This window comes from Sphaeramia orbicularis, chromosome 17 (genome assembly GCF_902148855.1).
Source record: "Sphaeramia orbicularis chromosome 17, fSphaOr1.1, whole genome shotgun sequence".
Taxonomy (NCBI): domain Eukaryota; kingdom Metazoa; phylum Chordata; class Actinopteri; order Kurtiformes; family Apogonidae; genus Sphaeramia; species Sphaeramia orbicularis.
In genome coordinates this window covers 54065042-54084931 of record NC_043973.1, presented here as the reverse complement: position 1 = coordinate 54084931, position 19890 = coordinate 54065042, and the positions used below count along the sequence as shown (strand labels likewise).

The window sequence follows — 19890 nt, the reverse complement described above, 5'->3', positions numbered from 1 at the left end:
ATCCTGAAAGTGTCATCTGAAGAGAGGCAATAGTTTCTAGTAGAGGAGGAGGTTAGGTACAGAGCAGTTATCACACATAGAATATCCGACTCCGGAATCCAACATTTTGGCCTGGGTTTTGTTTTGTGAATGTCACATGGGTCACAACATTTCCTTCTGAGGCTAGAAAATTTCAAGAGAAATACTTGTTCATAGTGTAAACATATCGTTTTGATATTCCTTCGCTCTATCCTCGTACGCAAGGCCAGAAGCTTGAATTCCTCATCTTTGTGTTTTACCTTCCGAATGGCTGGGGCCTTTGTACCTGTGTAGTGATGTTGGTGACAGGGGTCATCATCAGTATGAAAGCTACAGTTGTCCCTGTTGAAAAAAAGGAGGCTATGAGCTATATGTTCATTAAGTCAAATCAAACAAATTGTATTGTTGGCTGTATCTTAAGATGGAAGGAAAACCAAGAAATCTCTTTTAATAGACTGGGCTGTTGGGCTAATTTACTATGAATCTTTTCACATGATATCTGATGAAAAATTATACTTAAATTTTGGAATGTCGAGAAAATCGAGAAAAGCATAAAAACGTATATCATGAAAATTCTCTTTGTCATGGCTAGGACGTGCACAGTATGAACTGCAACTTAGCAATGCTGTGAACTGTCTGTGCACAAGGCCTATCTTTGTCAAAAAAGCTGTTGCCAAGGAAACTCCTATTATGTAACATCCTGCTGAGGAATAAACAAATATGTGATACAGGGAATTTTATTTGAGTGTAGTATAAACAAAGATTAGTTGGATCATGAATTACTAAGGAAATGATGCAGCTTAACAACTTCTTGCATCAAAGAAATACAGACATGAAAGACAGTGTACAAGATTCACATTCTTGTGTATGATGTAATTTAGGGCAGACTTGAGGTCTGCAGTTAACAGACATCAAAGGCTGAGGGAAATTTAGTGGCAGACATATGGTCTGCAGTTTAAGTGGGTTAGGTCATGTGACACCTGACTTGTATTCTAGATATTTTTGAATAAAGTTTCAGTTGAGAATAGCATGCACTATAGCAAGCAAGTGGTTTTGAGTTGTCTTGTTAGTAGTGTAGAGACAGAGAACATGTTAACCATGTGGTAAGCATATAATGTGTGAAATGTGTTGAATTGTGTGTACGGATGTACATAGAATGTACAGGAGTAGGACTTTTAGCTGTGGTAATGCACATTTCAAACTGATGCTGCTTCAAAATGAAAAATATTACCTCTCCAGTTTCTTCATATGTTGTAGGCAACATGTTGGGCTACAATTTTCAGGAAAAGTCGTTGAAGGGTCATTTGTCCCAAATTGTCAATTTCAAGGTCAAAATATAGGTCAAAAGGTCATGATGAGATATATCACTTAAAAGATAAAAGTAATGATATATTTAGATTCCTTATGATCTCCCCTTCACAAATATACTTTATTTTTGAAAATCGGACCACTGGTTGCTGAGATACAGCACTTTAAAATTTTGCGGCCACGCCCTTTTTCGCGAAAAAGTGGAAAAAAAGAAATGGTGAAATCTCAAAAACCGTTGGTCCGATTTTGCTAAAATTTGAAAACTTGGCTTTTCTGGCTAGGATTTACCTATAAACCAATTTTCATTGAATTTGGAGGAGGTAGGGTTTAACTCATTGGGTGATCTGACATGGAATGACCCAGGCTCATCACTGGCCCGCTGGCTGATCACACCACCTTAGTTTTGAAGGACGCTTCACAAGTTTCAGCTGTCATTGACATAATTCAATGTTTGTCTTGTGCCTCTGTGCTCTGTTTAAACATCAGGAAATGTGACTTATTTGGTCTTAAAAACTGTCATGTTTCCTCCATTTGAAACGTCCCTGTTGAGGACACTGTCACATACCTTAATACTGTTATTAAGAAGAATCTGAGATCCAATGACCTCTGAATTTGGACCCCATGATAAAGAAGGAACAGAAAAAAATTCAACCCATGGCGACAATGAGATGTGTTATTTAGAATTCTGTTCTCCACAGTAGAGGGTTGACCTCCTGTGTCTTCTGTCATCCACAGTAGAGGAACAGGCTTAGGGTTAGGGTTTAGAACAGGGTCAGGGTCGGTTTTCTGGTGGATCTGAACAAATGTCATGTAAACAACATGAAAAACCACATGAACACAAAGACCACGCCCACATTCCACATGGTTTGACTGACAAATCAGAGGTTGGTTTCAAATGTGTTTTAAAGACGTTTTCTGCATCTTTGTCGTTTGTTGATTTTCACTGTGTCTCCTCGTCTCTTCCAGGGCAGAGGTCAGGCATGTGCTCAGTGAAGCAGCGTTACCGAGACATCAGTCCCGTGACGCTGCAGGTGGTGGGTGGGGACATGAGCTCCAGCCTTTACTGTGCGGTGGTGGAGGGTTTGGCGGCAACGGCGGCTGGCCTGGTGGAGTCCTTTCTGGTGGAGCTGTACCGCTGTAAACTGTGCCAGTTCACCTGCGGCCTGAAGAGCAGCATCAGCACACACCTGCAGCAGAGGCACCGCCCACCCGCACTCACCTATCTCAGCGGGGGAGGGGCCGACACCCAGGAGGAGGAGGTGGGGCTTCGGCAGACCGAGGACGATGAAGACTTCCTGCTATACAACATGCTGGACAATATGAGTCCTCCCACCTGTGACATCAGCGCCGAGGCAGGGCTACAGGTCGCACACACTTGTGAGGTGAGGACCTTCAGCTGGTTCTAATGTTCTGTCTGCAGAACCTTCAGATGGTTCTCACATTCCATCTGCAGAACCTTCAGATGGTTCTAGTGTTCTGTCTGCAGACCCTTCAGATGGTTATAACGTTCCATCTGCAGAACCATCAAATGGTTCTAATGTTCTGTCTGCAGGACCTTCAGATGGTTCTAACATTCTGTCTGCAGAATCCTCAAATGGTTCTAACGTTCCCTCTGCCGGACCTTCAGATGGTTCTAACATTCTGTCTGCAGGACCCTCAGATGGTTCTAACGTTCCGTCTGCTGGACCTCCAGATGGTTCTAACGTTCCTTCTGCAGAACCTTCAGCTGGTTCAAACATTCTGTCTGCAGAACCGTCAGATGGTTGTAACATTCTGTCTGCAGGACCTTCAGATGGTTCTAACGTTCCATCTGCAGAACCTTCAGATGGTTGTAACGTTCTGTCTGCAGGACCTTCTGATGGTTCTAATGTTCCGTCTGCAGAGCCTTTAGATGGTTGTAATGTTCCATCTGCAGAACCTTCAGATGGTTCTAATGTTCAGACTGCAGGACCTTCAGATGGCTGTAACGTTCCGTCTGCAGGACCCTTCAGATGGTCTCATCATATTGGTTCTAATGATGCTGTTTGTGTTCATGAAGGTTCTGGTCTGACCTCTGAACCCGCCCTACAGGTGAGCACCCTGTTTGAGGAGGAGGAGGAGGAGGAGGAGTGCTCCATCTTCCCTCTGGAGGCGGGGTCAGTGGACCTGCCACACCCCCCCTCCACCCAGGAGGAGATGGCGCAGTCTGCCCACCTCAGGACTCTGGGACTCTGTCGCATTTCAATCAACAAATCACCTTCCATCGCCTCCGTTTCTATGCCCCGCCCCCCTCCAACTGACCACCCACCCCACCCACTTATATCTGACAGCGGGAGTGTGAGGAGGCGGAGTCTGTCATGTGTCTTGTGCCCTGTGATGCTGTCGTCACGGCGGATGCTGGACGTCCACGTGCGGTCACACCGCGCAGGTGGAGGCTTCAGCTGCGTCTGCTGCGATTGGACGGCTGCCAGCTGGGAGGAGCTTCAGCCTCACTGGAGGAGCCACAGCAGGGGGAGGAGCCACAGCGGGAGGAAAGAGCTGAAGAAGCAGAAGGTGTCACAGGACCGCAACAGAGGTGAGGACGCCGTCGTAAGGGTTCGGGTTTGGGTTCGGGTTCGGGTTGACTTTTCACCAAAGGCGTGGAGCTTTGAATCAGATGGACTCATGGGAGCTTTGAACTGAATCCATGTGATTAAAGTCATGTGATTAACTCCACCGTTCACTTCAGTCTGTTTTATCACATGGACAATGTTCACTAACTCTTTTATCCAGAAGCACCGGGCAGTCGCCTGATTGGACCAGCGGCCACGAAGGAGGCGGAGCTTCATTCCAGGTAAGCCGCTCGCTGCACCTGTTGCCACACAGTTCAGGTGAATGAAGTTGGTCATGTTGGACTGGTTTATACGGCAGCGCCCCCCAGAGGAAAGAACAGAGAAGAAGAACGCACACCAAGGAGGGAGGAGGGGCCACAGGATTCTCCTGTTCACTCTGCCACAGGTGACTACATTACCCACAATCCTTCACTGGACAGCTTTTCAAAGCAGCTTATCACACTGACCAATCACTGCAGGACCTTCTCCTCCAAGTTGACACTGAGACGACACTTGGGCGTCCACGGAGGAGAGAAAGTCCACAGCTGTCCACACTGCAGCTACAGCAGCCGCCTGAAGGGGTCACTGCAGCAGCACCTGAGGACACACACAGGTAAAGTACTACACACAAGTACTACACACACACAGGTATAACACACACAAGTACTACACACACACACACACACACACACACACATAGGTAACACACACACACAGGTACTACATACACATACATACACAGGTAACACACACACAAGTACTACACACACACACACACAAGTACTACACACATACACACACAGGTAACACACACAAGTACTACATATATACACACAGGTAACACACACACAGGTACTACACACACACAGGTAACACACACAAATACTACACACGCACACACAGGTAACACACACACAAGTACTATACACACACAGGTAACACACACAGAGGTACCACACACACACACACACACTCTTACACACACACGCAGGTAACACACACACACAAGTACTGCACACACACAGGTAACACACACAAGTACTACACACACACACACACAGGTAACACACACAAGTACTATACACATACACACACACACAGGTACTACACACACACATACAGGTAACACACACAAGTACTACACACGCACACACAGGTAACACACACACATACAGGTAACACACACAGGTAACACACACACACAAGTACTACACACACACACAGGTAACACACACAAGTACTACACACGCACACACAGGTAACACACATCCACACACACATACAGGTAACACACACAGGTAACACACACACACAAGTACTACACACACAGGTAACACACACACACACAGAGTTGTTTAAGTGTATTTGTATTGAATGTGTGTGTGTGTGCACGCTGTTGTGTATATTATGTGTTTGTGTGTCCAGGTGAGAGGCCCTACAGGTGTACTCAGTGTGCGTATGCGTCCATCGATCGCAGCTCTTTGTTGCGTCACTGCAGGACTCACAGTCAAGAGAAACCACACACCTGTCCACACTGTGACTACAGCAGGTAACACACACACACCTACACACACACACACACATATATATATACACTACTTCACCCTCCTGCCTCCAGTGTCACTCACACTGGTGTATGAATGTGTGTGAATGTTTAGTGGTGGTGGGAGGGGCCGTAGGGGGAAATTGTCAGCCACGCCTCCGTCATCCTGCCCCCCCAGGGCAGCTGTTGATACAGACGTAATTTCAAACCACCAGAGTGAATGAATAAATGATCCACTGTATGAGCTTTGAGTTTGTGTTCATAGAAAATACTATAGAAATCTAATCCATATTATCAGAAGTGTAGTCCAGGGTATACAGCGGTATATGGAGTATACTCACATTTTTTCTGTCAGTATTGGGTATACCCTCTTCTAAATCCCCCTGATGTGCACCATTCAGTCGTATCTGCAGCCAAATGGCCCATTTTTTCCCCTCATATTGTGAAGCCATGACCCGCCCTACTCTGCGTCTAATTGGCTAGTACTCGCTGCCTTCACTGATTAGATTGGTTAACTTTAGGCATGAGGACTGATGAGCCAATCAGAGGCAGAGTAGGGCAGGTCATGCCCAGGAAAATTCTGCTAACTAGTGCTGTCCACCTCTGGAACCTAATTGGACACCTCAGGTGGCAGTGCCACCCCAGTTGATTCACAGGTCACTGCACGTCTCGTTGAAAGATGCACGATTATTGGAAATGCAAATGAGAATAGCAGAATAAACGTTTTTCAACTGACTGACACATATTGAGAGAACCTACTTTCATGTTATCCATAATTCTGAGGTAAGTTTAAGGTGGTTTCAGAAAGAGTCACTGTTTTAAACAACTGGACATATGAGTGTACATGTAGAGAAGAAGAGATGGAGTCACCAATAGTTCAACTCTGGAGTAGGCTAACAGTTTGAAAGGATAATGTTATGGAAGGCCAACGGTATGAAAGGCTAACAGTATGAAAGGCTAATGTTATGAACAGCTAATGCTATGAACGGCTAACGTTATGAACGGCTAATGTTATGAAAGGCTAATGATATGAAAAACTAACGTAATGAAAGGCTAACATTATGAAAGGCTAATGTTATAAAAGGCTAATGTTATGAAAGGCTGGTGTTATGAAAGGCTAACGTTATGAAGTCTAACATTATGAAAGGCTAACATTATGAAAGGCTAATGTTATGAGAGGCTAATGTTATAAAAGGCTAACGTTATGAAAGGCTAACTTTCTCCTTTGTTTTCCTCATGTTGAATCCATTTCCATTCTAGCAGCTGTTTGTGTGTCCAGTAAAACCTACAAAACATTTTATAATAGTGAACAAATACTACTGATGGATTTGTGGGTAAACTAAATAGAGAAGTCTGACATGTCACTGTTTCTATAACAGCGTTTTTCTGGACTTAAAAAAAAAGGCGCCAAAAATTGAGAGCATACCCACTTCTCCAGGGACCACTCCACCACTGATTATTATTATTATTATTATTATTATTCCTCCTCAGTATCCAAAAGAAGAGTCTGGACCTTCACCGCCGCCGCCATCACACTGGGGAGGCGTTTCCATGCCAACAGTGTCAGTACTCCAGTCCGGACCGCCAGCTGTTGCTGCGTCACATCCGCAAACACCACAGCCACTCCCAGCATGCATCAGGGCAGCAGAAAACGTCCTCGTAGTCCCACCGACCCCGATGATGAAATACCTGCACATGACCTCATAATGTTAGACATTTGAAACGGAATCCATCCCATAATTGAATAAAGTTGTGACATCACTGGCCGGTTTGCAGTATGCATTCTTGTCTGTTCTTCCGTTCTTCTGTTCTTGTTGAAACGTCATCAGTCGCGGTCCAAGTTCTGTTCCATTTGAAAGTTTGCTTAAACCTAGAACCCGTGGAATACCCACATGTTGTTCTGGTCTGCTAGCTTAAAGCTCACTGGTTGGTGACTTCTGTAGACTGGACTGAGAAAATCTCCCATGATGCATTTCATGTTACTATCTTCAAAATGGCAGCAGCTGCAGAGCAGACGACCCACAGTTGTAAGTGTTTTTCTTTGATCATCTTATAGAAATCAGTTTATGTTTTGGAATAAATATATTATAAATGGGCGGTCTCTCAAAAAACAAACACCTAATTCATAAAATCCCTCAACAATTCAGTCTTAATCAAAGCTTAATTAAAGCTGCGTAGGATGTTTGTCTCCAATTTTCCATCAGATCTGTGAAACCCCAGTCAGATCCTCAGTGTCACTAATGTTAGTTTGTCTGTGACGACACACCTGAGTCACTGCCCTCACAGTGAACACCTTCCATGTGGACTCCACCACAAACAGTCTGTTTACAAATCAAATCAAAACAAACCAAAACCAAACAAACCAAAACCAAACAAATCAAAACCAAACAAACCAAAACCAAACAAACCAAAACCAAACACACAAAAACAACCAAAACCAAACAACCCAAAACAAAACAATCCACAACAAAACTAGAAGCACTCGGAGAGCGCAGACCTCCGCCAAGGCTGATCAGTGACCCCCCCGTGGGCCCCCCCACGCCAAGGAGGTTATGTTTTTGCCAGGGTTTGTTTGTCTGTCTGTCTGTCTGTTTGTCTGTCCGTTAGTGTGCAACATAACTCAAAAAGTTATGGACAGATTTTGATGAAATTTTCTGGTCTGCGCCCCCCCCCCCATGGGCCCCCCCACCCCCGATCACCACCAAAATTTTATCATTTCTTCCTTATCCCATTTCCAACAAACCCTGAAAATTTCATCCAAATCTGTCCATAACTTTTTGAGTTATGTTGCACACTAACGGACAGACAAACAAACAAACAGACAAACAAACAAACAAACCCTGGCAAAAACATAACCTCCTTGGCGGAAGTAACAAAACAAACAAACCAAAACCAAACAAACCAAAATAAAACAAACCCAAACCAAAACTACTGGTAGCACAAATATTTGTTGTACTAGTATATCCACTGGTAGTGCTGTTATTTGTAGTACTAGTATATCCAAAGGTAGTACTAGTATTTATAGTACTAGTATATCCACTGTTAATACTATTATGTGTAGTACTAGTATATCCAAAGGTAGTACTAGTATTTGTAGTACTAGTATATCCACTGGTAGTACTAGTATTTGTAGTAGTAGTATATCCACTGTTAATACTAGTATTTGTAGTACTAGTATATCCAAAGGTAGTACTAGTATTTGTAGTACTAGTATATCCACTGGTAGTACTAATATTTGTGGTAGTAGTATATCCACTGTTAATACTAGTATTCGTCGTACTAGTATATCCAAAGGTAGTACTAGTATTTGTAGTAGTAGTATATCCACTGTTAATACTTGGACTGTAAAACTACTGTGAAACTACTGTAATATCATAAAATTACTGTGATACTGTAAAACTACTAATACTGTAAAACTACTGTAATACTGTAAAACTACTAATACTGTAAAACTACTGTAAAATCATAAAATTACTGTAATACTGTAAAACTACTGCAATATCATAAAATTACTGTGATACTGTAAAACTACTAATACTGTAAAACTACTGTAATATAAAAAAACTACTGTAATACTGTAAAACTACTCTGATCATTTGAAGAGTACAAGTACAAACACATTGTGAAAACTGTCCTGAAGTACTGTCATGAAGTACTTGTACTGCATTCTATGCTCTTGTGTGTTCTGCTGATCTAATTATGTACAGTGTGTTTCCATGGAGACGACTCCTCCTGAACTATAGGAAGTGGATTAGCCCCTCCCTCTCCATGCAAGCTGATTAGGTTGGATAGCTGACCCTGGAGGGGGAGGGTCCACTGGGGGTCAGTGGGTCGACCAATCAGCAACCTCTGTTCAACAGGTCACTGTATATCAGACATTTGGACAAAACAGAAAGAATTCATGAACTTTAGTTTTGTTTATTTGCAAATAAAGAGTTAGTCCATATATCTGGAGGAGCAAAGAGGAGGACCAAAGAGGAGGAGAAGCAGAGAGGAGGAGGAGCAGAAAGGAGGACAGACAGGAGGAGGAGCAGAAAGGAGGAGGAGCAGAGAGGAGGACAGACAGGAGGAGGAGCAGAGAGGAAGACAGAAGGGAGGAGGACAGACAGGAGGAGGAGCAGAGTGGAGGAGGACCAGAGAGGAGGACAGACAGAAGCAAGAGTAGAGAGGAGGACAGGTTTTTGTTCATGGTGGTGTCTGATCTTTTGTAGTTCAATCCTTGTTCGCTGCTGGTTCTGGTTCTGGTTCCTGTTAAACCCTCAGTGACCTGATGGTGTCATCAGACTGGACATCACTGATCATTTCTGAAGATGATTGGTCGACTGATGAGCAGCTTATTGATCTGATGGGCTTATTGGGATTATTGGGATTATTGGGATTATCACCAGAGAAACAAACTTTAACTGTTCAAGTCTGACACGACGCCAACACCATCAGCAGGAGACACTCCACCTGGAGGAGACACTGTCAGGAGGAGACTGTCCATCTGGAGACCGTCCAACACCTGGTCTTTGTGGAGATGCAGCTCAGCAGCAGGTGAAGATGTCCTCTGGTCTTCATGTGGTGGAGGTGGAGGTCCAGAGGGCTGGGGTCTGTGGTGGACAGATGGAGGTCCAGAAGGATGGGGTCTGTGGTGGACAGGTGGAGGTGAAGGCGGAGCTGTCCGATGGAAGTGTCCTCCTGCTGAAGAGGACGGATGAAGATTTAGCCTGGATGATGAAGAAGCTGGTGGACAGTTTCCCTGACGACAGAGAGACTCTGTCCTCCAGACTGCTGAACGGTGAGTCTGCTTGGTGAGCCATGACGAAGGTCCAGGTCGAGGTCTATGTGAGGTTCTAAAGGTCTCTGTTCTTTGGTTTCAGCTTTGTTGAAAGTTCGAGCTGCAGAACAAAGTTCAGATCCTCAAGTGAAGGTTCAGGAAGTAAATAGACTTTTGAACATCATCATCAACCTGCCCTGCAAGGTACTACACAGTACCACACAGTACCACACAGCACTACACAGTACCACACAGCACTACACAGTACCACACAGTACCACACAGTAGTACACAGTACCACACAGTACCACACAGCACTACACAGTACCACACAATACCACACAGTAGTACACAGTACCACACAGCACTACACACTACCACACAGTACCACACAGCACTACACAGTACCACACAGCACTACACAGTACCACACAGTACTACACAGTACCAGAGTAGTGGTGCAGTTGGGCTGGTGGTCGGCCTTTGACCTGGTTCCAGGGTCAGGGTTAGACCAGATCACCCTGACTCTAGGCTGGTGTAACCCTCCCCTTGAATAAACCTGCAGTCAAAATCTCATGGTATCATATATTCTATATATGTACTATTATATATTCTACATACGAACTATTATATATTCTACTAATGGACTATTAAATATTCTATATATGGACTCCTATGTATTCTATATATGGACTATTATATATTTTATATATAGACTATTATATATTCTACATATGGACTCTTATATATTCTATATATGGATTCTTATATATTCTATATATGGACTATTGTATATTCTACTAATGGACTACTATATATTCTACATATGGACCATTGTATATTCTATATATGGACTCTTATATATTCTACAGGGTGTCCCATAAGTCTCCATACATAGGAAAAATAAACGTTTCTTGACATAAACCATTTTTATTTATATAATATGCTCTATATACTGCCATTTTGTCGGGAACACATTTCAATGCGTGTCCTCCACTGCTGAAGAACTATAAAGAAGAAATATAAAGAAATACATGTTAGAACCATATATGTATGGAATGTATTATGTCTCCTATGTATGGAGACTTATGGGACACCCCATATATATATATATATATGTCTTGGATGGTTGGTGCTGGGGTGTGGAACCTTCACAGCAGAAACGCTCCACCCACACATACTTGTTTTGGCTCTACCCATGTCCAAACCCTTTCCCTCATACAAACTCTGGTCCACTTTCTGGACACATGGACTCCCTTCTGTCAAATCCCCAGGCAGCGTGGGTAATGATCTGTTGGTGGGCGGAGCTTAGCTTTTGTTGACCGTTGATCCTCTTAGTTTAGTCAAGTGGTTCTTGAATCCAAATATTGTGTGAAATTGTGGGTTCCGTTGAATTTCTGACCCATTGTGTTGAACAGACATTCACTGTTTATTCTGTTAGTGTTTGTCTTTAATATATGGAACCAGTTTCAAATCAAACATTCCGTCTGTGTCTGTCTTCTAGAGCTGATCCTTGTCCTCTGGTCTCTAGTCTATTATAGTTCCTGTGGTCCAACATGATCCAGTCCTTTAATAGTGTCCACACATACAGATGGACATTTGGACTTCAGTGGTTTGGACTGGAACACTCACCTACTAATTCCCAGGCCATTATTTTTGCCCCAGTCCACCCCTGTCAGAACCTTTTAGGGTTAGAAGATCCCAGAAGGTTTGATGTAGATCTAGTGGATGTGGTCGATACCTGATCCATCTGAACCTGCATTAGTCCACACCGTTAGGGTTCCAAACCTTCAGTGGTTGGACGTTGTCTCCATCTGGAATCAAATGGGTTTTATAAAGAACCGTCATAAAGAATGTTCAGAAGAAAACACTGGAATATTTGGGTTCCTCTGTGGTCCTGAAGGTTCAAGTCTCAATGTTCTTCATTTTTCAGATTTCACAGTCAGAGCCGGTGCTCGCATTCTTTGAACCCGGTAAAGTCGACAGACCTTCAGAAAACAGGGCCAGAACCTCAGGACTGAAGACCAGATCCAGAGGACTGGAGACCAGACCCTCAGGACTGAGGAACAGATCCAGAGGACTGAAGACCAGACCCTCAAGACTGAAGACCAGATCCAGAGGACTGAGAACCAGACCCTCAGGACTGAAGACCAGATCCAGAGGACTGAAGACCAGACCCTCAGGACTGAAGACCAGATCCAGAGGACTGAGAACCAGACCCTCAGGACTGAAGACCAGATCCAGAGGACTGAGAACCAGACCCTCAAGACTGAAGACCAGACCCTCAGGACTGAAGACCAGATCCAGAAGACTGAAGACCAGACCCTCACGACTGAAGACCAGATTGAGAAGACTGAAAACCAGACCTTCATAAACAAGGACCAGACCAAAGGTGCTGATCAGACCTTCAGACCTGAGGAGGACCTGGAGTCCAGGGTGTCCCGAAGTCTGGGACATTCAGGTCAGTTTGGTTCAGGATGTGACCTTTGACCCTCTCGTTTTCATGTGGTCATGTGTCCTTCATGCGTGTTCTGTTCAGAGGTCCTGAGATCCAACGGTTTCTGTTTGGCAAACACTGAGACCATCCTGTTTGACCTGACTCCGCCCACACAGGAAATCAGCCAATCAGATGATGCCACAGGAAGACGGTGAGCTGTGGTCAGTAGACGTCTGTCGAATCCAGACTGAGGCCGTTTCTCAATACACGTTCTTGTCTGTTCTTCCATTCTTGTGAATTATCATCAGTTGCAGTCCAAGTACCATTCCAATTGCAAGTTCGCCTAAACCTAGAACCCATGGAACACCCACATGTTGTTCTGGTCTGCTAGCTTAAACCTAGAACCCATGGAACACCCACATGTTGTTCTGGTCTGTAGCTTAAACCATGGGTGCACTGGGTGGTGACTCCTGTAAACTGGGATGGAAAGAATACCCAAGCTGCACTTTGTTCCAGCTCGACTGGAAGCTGGGCAGCTGTACATGACTGAACTGACAACATGTAAATACTAGTATAAATGAATAAATACATGTAAATACTAGTACAGCAGATACAGGGTTAAAGGTCACCAGTACAAGGGTTAGGGTTAAAGGTCACCAGTACCATCTGTTCAATCAACTCTATGCACAGCCCCACTACTTCCTGAACTTCAGGTGGGTCCTTTATTTCATGTCTTTCACAATTGGACACACTGATTAATCCAGATGTGGCTAATTAATCAGTAGTCACAACAAGAAGTAGCAGGCACACCTGGATTAACCAGTGTGTCCAATCATGAAAGACGGGAAATAAGGAACCCACCTGAAGTTCAGGAAGTAGTGGAGCTGTGCATGGAGTCCATTACAGATAGACTTGCGTTCTAAGGAAGTCCGCTCTCTAGGTCTGTTCTGACCAAGACCATACTCTGACTTCTGAATGTGTTGTTAACATCCTGTTAATTTGGGTTAACGAGGGTTATCGAAGGTTAACAAATGTTAACGAGGGTTATTGAAGGTTAACAAACATTAACGAGGGTAATCGAGGGTTAATGAGGGTTAACAAATGTTATCGAGGGTTAACGAACGTTAACGAGGGTTAACAAGGGTTATCAAGGGTTAATGAACATTAACGAGGGTAATCGAGGGTTAATGAGGGTTAACAAAAGTTATTGAGGGTTTACGAATGTTAACGAGCGTTATCTGGGGTTAACAAACATTAATGAGGGTGATTGAGGGTTAACTAATATTAACGAGAGTTATCGAGGGTTAACAAACGTTATTGAGGGTAATTGAGGGTTAACAAACATTATCGAGGGTTAACAAATGTTAATGAGGGTTACTGATGGTAACTGAGGGTTAATGAGGGTTAACAAACGTTACCGAGGGTTAATGAACATTAACGAGGGTTATTGAGGGTTAACGAGGGTTATCAAGGGTTAACAAACATTATCGAGGGTTAATGAGGGTTAACAAATGTTATTGACAGTTAACGAATGTTAACGAGGGTTATCGAGGGTTAATGAGGGTTAACAAATGTTATCAAGTGTTAACGAACATTAACGAGGGTAATCGAGCATTAACAAATGTTATAGAGGGTAATTGAAGGTTCACAAACATTATCGTGGGTTAACAAACGTTAATGAAGGTTATCGAGGGTAACTGAGGGTTAATGAGGGTCAACAAACACTATCGAGGGTTAACAAACATTAATGAGGGTTATCAAGGGTTAACAAAGGTTATCAAGGGTTAACGAGGGTTCTGATCCAAGGTCCAACCAGATACTTCAATATTAACCCACCTTTCTGTCCGTCTGTCTGTCTGTCCTTCTGTTTAACGTGTCCATCTGTCTGTCTCTCAGACCCAGTGTCCAGCCTCCTGCCTGTCTTCAGCTCTGTCATCCGTCTGTCTCTCCTCATCTTCTTCGTGGTTTCACAGGGATGATGGGGAGGCTGGTGAAGAGGCGGAGCTTCAAGCACAGGATGAACCCGCCTCATTCCTGTATTCCGTCGACCTGATCTCCTACCTGCAGCTGTCCTGTACTCTGCTGGACTCTCCGGAGACGGATATCCTAGACTGAGGACAGACCAGGACGGGAAGGACAAACTAGGCAAAGCAATGAAGAAGACAAACCAAACAGTGAACAGAAAAACACCTGTGGACTCATGAATGGACTATGAATGGACTCATGAATGGACTATGAATGGACTCATGAATGGACTATGAATGGACACATGAATGGACAGAATTCAGACACAAATGAGAAAAATATAGTTTTAAAAACCTAAAAAAAATGGTGTCTTGGCCTCAGTTTCTTTAAGGACAGAAGTGAATGTAGCTCATGTTCTCCATCATCTGTGTTTGTGAGAAACTGAAGAAAAACATGTATTTAATAACAACAAACAAACACAAACAATAAATGTCATGAATTGAATTAAATCTACATTTTATTGAATGTGTGACAAAGTGTTTTCACTGGTGGATGGATTCACATCAAGACAAACACAGGTATAACTATGACAACCACCCTGTCAGGGGTGGGGTCATGTCTATCGCAGGTGTCACAGAAGGGGAGGAACTTTACTCTCTGCAGAAGCCCCGCCCACTGAGTCAGCGTAATGTCCGAGGGAGACGGAGTTAGCAGCCTTGGTGTCTGCGGTGATGTCAGCGGACTCCTGGCGGGCGAACGCCACCGATTCAGCCCTGGTGACATCTGTGTCCCTTTTGGTCCAGCAGGAGTCCCTGTCTGATGCTGTGGAGGGGCGGGGCCCTTTCAAGGAGTCCCTGTCTGATGCTGTGGAGGGGCGGGGCCCTTTCAAGGAGTCCCTGTTTGATGCTGTGGAGGGGCAGGGCCTCTGCCAGTCTGCCATGCTGTGACCAGGTCTCGGAGAGCTCTGACTGGTCAGTGTGGCACAAAGCATTTACTTATTTATTTATTGACCTTTATTTAAGCAGGAAAACCTCATTGAGATTCAAAGTCTCTTTTCCAACAGCGTCCTGGTCCAGACGGCAGCAGTTCATGAAACAGTAACAAAACCAACACACGGTTTCAATACAGAACAAACACAAAATCAAGTCAAACCTTCCAAAGTCAAGTTTGCTAAAAGTGCCCACGAGATGAAGATAAAGTGGATCAGACAAAACATCTGCAGACAGATGTCTCCATCTCCAAGTCAGGTGACATCAAGGTCAAGGTAGACTTTATTATCCCCGAGGGGCAATTTGTTCTACAGCCAGCAGTTTCACACGGACAACAAACCAACAATAAATACAATAAATAATCCATTAAAAACAATAGCACCAACATCACAAAGAATTATTCAACAGAGCAATGGCTGCCGGAACCAAAGAATTCCTCATCCTATTGGTCCTACATTTAGGAATACTATATCTGCGACCTGATGGAAGCAACCTGAACACATCGTAAAGGGGATGACTGGGATCATCCAGGACTGACTGAGCCTTCTTCAGAGTCCGCCTCTGGTACAACACAGATCAGTGAGTGTGGTGCCAGCAATTTTGCTGCAAACTTTAGTGATGCCCTGCAACCTGTTCCTGTTTTTAAGAGTAAGCAGCCCATACCAGCTGATAAAAGAAAAGGTCAACACAGACTCAATAAAACAAGAATAGAACATTTTCATAAAAGTGTTATCCACTTTGAAATTGCAAAGTTTACGGTAAAAATAAATAAATAAATAAATCCTCTGATGAGCCGTTTTACATCCAGCATCCACCTGAGATTCAACAGTTAGCCTGTGGTCCAGCACCATTCCCAGATATTCCTACTGCTGAACCACCTCAACAGCCTGGCCATTAATGATGACAGGAAAGAAGACTGTAGGATTCTTCCTAAAATCTACAAACATCTCTTTGGTTTTAGACACATTCACATTTAAAAAGGACATGCTACACCAGTCTGTGAATTCAGACACTACAGGGCCATGATCAGGGTCATCATCCCTAAGAAGAGACACAGTCACTGAGTCGTCTGCAAACTTGAGGACATGCCGCCCCGGGTACTGAGTTTGGCACTCATTGGTGTACAACACAAATAAAAGAGGGGAGAGGACGCAACCCTGTGGCGACCCAGTGGAAGATGAAAGAACATTCGATAAAACACTGTTTACTCTCACACCTTGCGACATCTCAGATAAAAAGTCCATCAACCAAGATATGAGGCCGGGCTCGATGCTGTGGATGCTCTTCAGTCTTTCTGCTAAAATATGCGGTTGGATGCAATTAAAAGCTGAAGAGAAGTCAATAAAAACTAGGCGCACAAAAGTCTTTGCAGCTTCCAGATGTGTCAAGATCAGATCCTCTTGAAAGTGTCCAGTGGAACCAGGTCTTTAAGTTTCAGGTGTTTTTGTCATTGGTTCCAGGTTCAGTTCGAACTTTAGGAACAGACAAAAGCAAAAGATCCTGAGAACGCATTGAGGCACCGCTGGAGCTGAGCTGCAGGAGGAAACAAGGTCGCATCGGTGGAACATGAAGATGTTTGAATCAACTTCAACTTCAAATCAAATCAATGTAGGTAATGAACATTGACGTCAGTTCAATCAGGTTTCACCGTCAGCCACAGAACAGCACAAGCCTTCACTGTCATCGGACATGTTGACTGTTGTTTTGTGGTGTTGGTCATGTGGCATGGTGGTCTTTGTCTTGTTTTTGTGGTGTCCCTCTCACCTCAGACCACAGGTCCTGCTCCTCTAGCCATTAAACACTGCACACTGGGACAGAGCAGCGCAGTACTTGGGGTGTGTAATGGTGTAGATCAGGGGTGTCCAATCCTGGTCCTGGAGGTCCAGTATCCTGCATGTTTTAGATGTTTCCTCTTCCAACACCTGATCCAAATGATCCATCTATCATCCAGCTTTGGGAAGAATGAGAACAACCATTAGGTGGAAAAGGAAACATCTAAAACATGCAGGATACCGGCCCTCCAGGACCAGGACTGGACACCCATGATCTAAAACATCCTGGTTTGGTCCTGGTCTGGTCTGGTCTGGTCTGGTCTGGTCCTGGTCTGGTCCTGGTCTGGTCCTGGTCTGGTTCTGGTCTGTTCCTGGTCCTGGTTTGGTTCTGGTCCTGTTGTTGTCTGTCTACTGTTACTAAACTTGTCCTTGGACTTCCACCTACGTCATGGCCCAGAGCAGCAGGTAAACTTCTCAGCTCCAACAGATCTAATTAACAAAAGCAAAGGAAGTTTAGTTATAAATGAACACCAGACTGAAAAGGAAGTTCCAATGAGCATATCGACCCACAAAACAATCAACAGAGATGCAAAAGGGACCAAAAAAGAAGATGGAAAACTTGGACCTCAGCAGCTAATGATAACTGAAGCTACCCCATTGAACTCCAGTGGACAGGCTAACACCGGGGCTAACATCGGGACTAACACCGGGGCTAACATTGGGGCTAACATTGGGGCTAACATCGGAGCTAACATTGGGGCTAACACCGGAGGTAACACTGAGAATGACATACTAGCGGAGCTGCGAAATCTCCAACAGGAAAATACAAAGTCTTTTCAGAATTTCAAAGTTTCCCTCAGCATAATGAAGAGTAAATTAACTGATATCATGAAACGAACAAATGATCTGGAACAAAGAACAACTGAAATGAGAACAGAGTGGCACAGAGGACAGACTTGTGGACAGACATGAAGACGGACATGTGGACAGACATGAAGACGGATATGAGGACGGACATGTGGATGGACATGCTACACATGAGAGGGCCCTTAGCTACTTCTGCAGACAAACGGACCTGGCTAATAAATGCAGTGATATAGAAAATCAACTCCGGCGCAACAATATTCGGAACACCAGAAGGATCTGAGAAGGATGACATGTTAAACTTTGTGACAGACTTCCGGAGACACTCGTTGGTGTTACGGGAGGGGACTGAGATCAAAGTGGAAAGAGTCCACTGAGCCCTCGGACCCAAACCCAGAGGTAGAGCCCCACCACGGTCCCTTTTAGTCTGCTTCTTGGACTTTTACAACAGGCTTGGAAACAACACAATGTTCAGTTTGAGGGCCACAAAATCTACTTTGACCAAGATTATTCATCCAAAGTGCAGAGGAAAAGGAAAAAAGTTCGCGAAGTGATTAAACAGCTTAAAGAGAGGAACATCAGAGCTCAGTCACCGTACTCGGCCCAGATGAGGGTCTTCCTGGACTTCGGTACCAAAGTTTTTCGGTCATTGCTGGAGGCACAGCCGACACTGAAAGATCTGGGAGTGAATGTGGGGCTGGAGGACAGAGAGACCCTCGAGATGGAGATGGTCCAAGAGGCTTGGACAACACAGTCCAACAGTAGGAGAAAGAACTGTCAACAACTGAAGCCTTCAGAAATAAGAGGCCTCATTCATGGAGACTACGATCAAAGTTCTACAGGGTGTGAGTAAAATGAACATTATGGCTCAACTAGAATTAGTCATTTATCAAAAGTTTATTATCTGTCTTTTCTCAGCTGAAAGCATATTAGTAATGTATTCTAAATTGGGTTTGTCTGGGAGGGGGGACTCGGGTGTCTACCTAAATTAACAAATGATTGGCCTTGGGACAATCAGAAACCTCTACAGGATTCTGTGGCAGATCGTCACCTTACCCGGGGGGCAATTGTTCTCCGGCCAGAGGACATTGGGAGTAGATTGCCCTTTTTTGGCTATCCAGTTGTTGTTATTGCATGGGTTACCCACTGGTTCTATGGAAGTTCCAAAGGACTTGTCATGTTCAGAATGGCTATTTGCACTGTTCTGTTCTGGTTCTTTTAAGGTGCTCGGCAGGATATGTTCTAGTTTTATTTTTATTCAGTATAACTATTAGGCGATATGGTGGTGCAGTGGATCGCACTCATGCCTTACAGCAAAAAGGTCCTGGGTTCGATTCCAACACCAGTCAATGGGGTGGGACCTTTCCGTGTGGAGTTTGCATATTCTCCCCTTGTTTGCGTGGGTTCTCTCCGGGTACTCCAGCTTCCTACCATCATCCAAAGGCATGCACTGATAGGTTAATCTAAATCGCCCATAGATGTGAATGTAACAGTGATTGTTTGTCTCTAGGGTCAATTTTAGGTCCAACCCTTTTTAACCTTTATATGCTGCCTCTAAGACAGGTCATCAGGAGATACAGCATTAACTTTCATAGTTATGCTGATGACACTCAACTTTATGTCGCCGTGTCTCCAGATGACCTCAGCCCCATTGACACCCTTTTT

General features: G+C 44.2%; 3 protein-coding genes across 3 annotated transcripts in view; 2 read left to right on the top strand and 1 right to left on the bottom strand.

The window, feature by feature from the left end:
* The window catches only part of LOC115437203 (zinc finger protein 664-like), a 12153-nt gene extending 4939 nt beyond the window's left edge, over positions 1 to 7214 (top strand). Inside the window, exons 2-8 of the mRNA XM_030160408.1 lie at positions 2293 to 2708; positions 3397 to 3880; positions 4078 to 4138; positions 4216 to 4302; positions 4376 to 4509; positions 5322 to 5445; positions 6931 to 7214. Of these exons, the coding sequence (XP_030016268.1) occupies positions 2307 to 2708; positions 3397 to 3880; positions 4078 to 4138; positions 4216 to 4302; positions 4376 to 4509; positions 5322 to 5445; positions 6931 to 7102 (1464 nt within the window). The 5' untranslated portion in view covers positions 2293 to 2306 and the 3' untranslated portion in view covers positions 7103 to 7214. The remainder of the gene's footprint in view (positions 1 to 2292; positions 2709 to 3396; positions 3881 to 4077; positions 4139 to 4215; positions 4303 to 4375; positions 4510 to 5321; positions 5446 to 6930) is intronic.
* LOC115437227 (inositol monophosphatase 1-like) overlaps positions 1 to 19890 on the bottom strand; it is a 194014-nt gene that overhangs the window by 57593 nt on the left and 116531 nt on the right. The window lies entirely within an intron of this gene.
* On the top strand, positions 9982 to 15152 carry LOC115437438 (aspartic and glutamic acid-rich protein-like). The gene is made up of 5 exons (XM_030160657.1): positions 9982 to 10219; positions 10302 to 10422; positions 12178 to 12659; positions 12738 to 12846; positions 14532 to 15152. Exons 1-5 carry the CDS (start codon positions 9982 to 9984, stop codon positions 14686 to 14688), a joined length of 1107 nt encoding a protein of 368 aa, XP_030016517.1. The 3' UTR covers positions 14689 to 15152.

Bases quoted from the DNA above. Each gene is read 5' to 3' on its own strand.
- LOC115437438 (XM_030160657.1), top strand. From the start codon at position 9,982: ATGTCCTCTGGTCTTCATGTGGTGGAGGTGGAGGTCCAGAGGGCTGGG. The intron at 10,220-10,301 runs GTGAGTCTGCTT...CTTTGGTTTCAG, and splicing joins GTCCTCCAGACTGCTGAACG to CTTTGTTGAAAGTTCGAGCT. The intron at 10,423-12,177 runs GTACCACACAGC...AACCCGGTAAAG, and splicing joins GTACTACACAGTACCACACA to TCGACAGACCTTCAGAAAAC.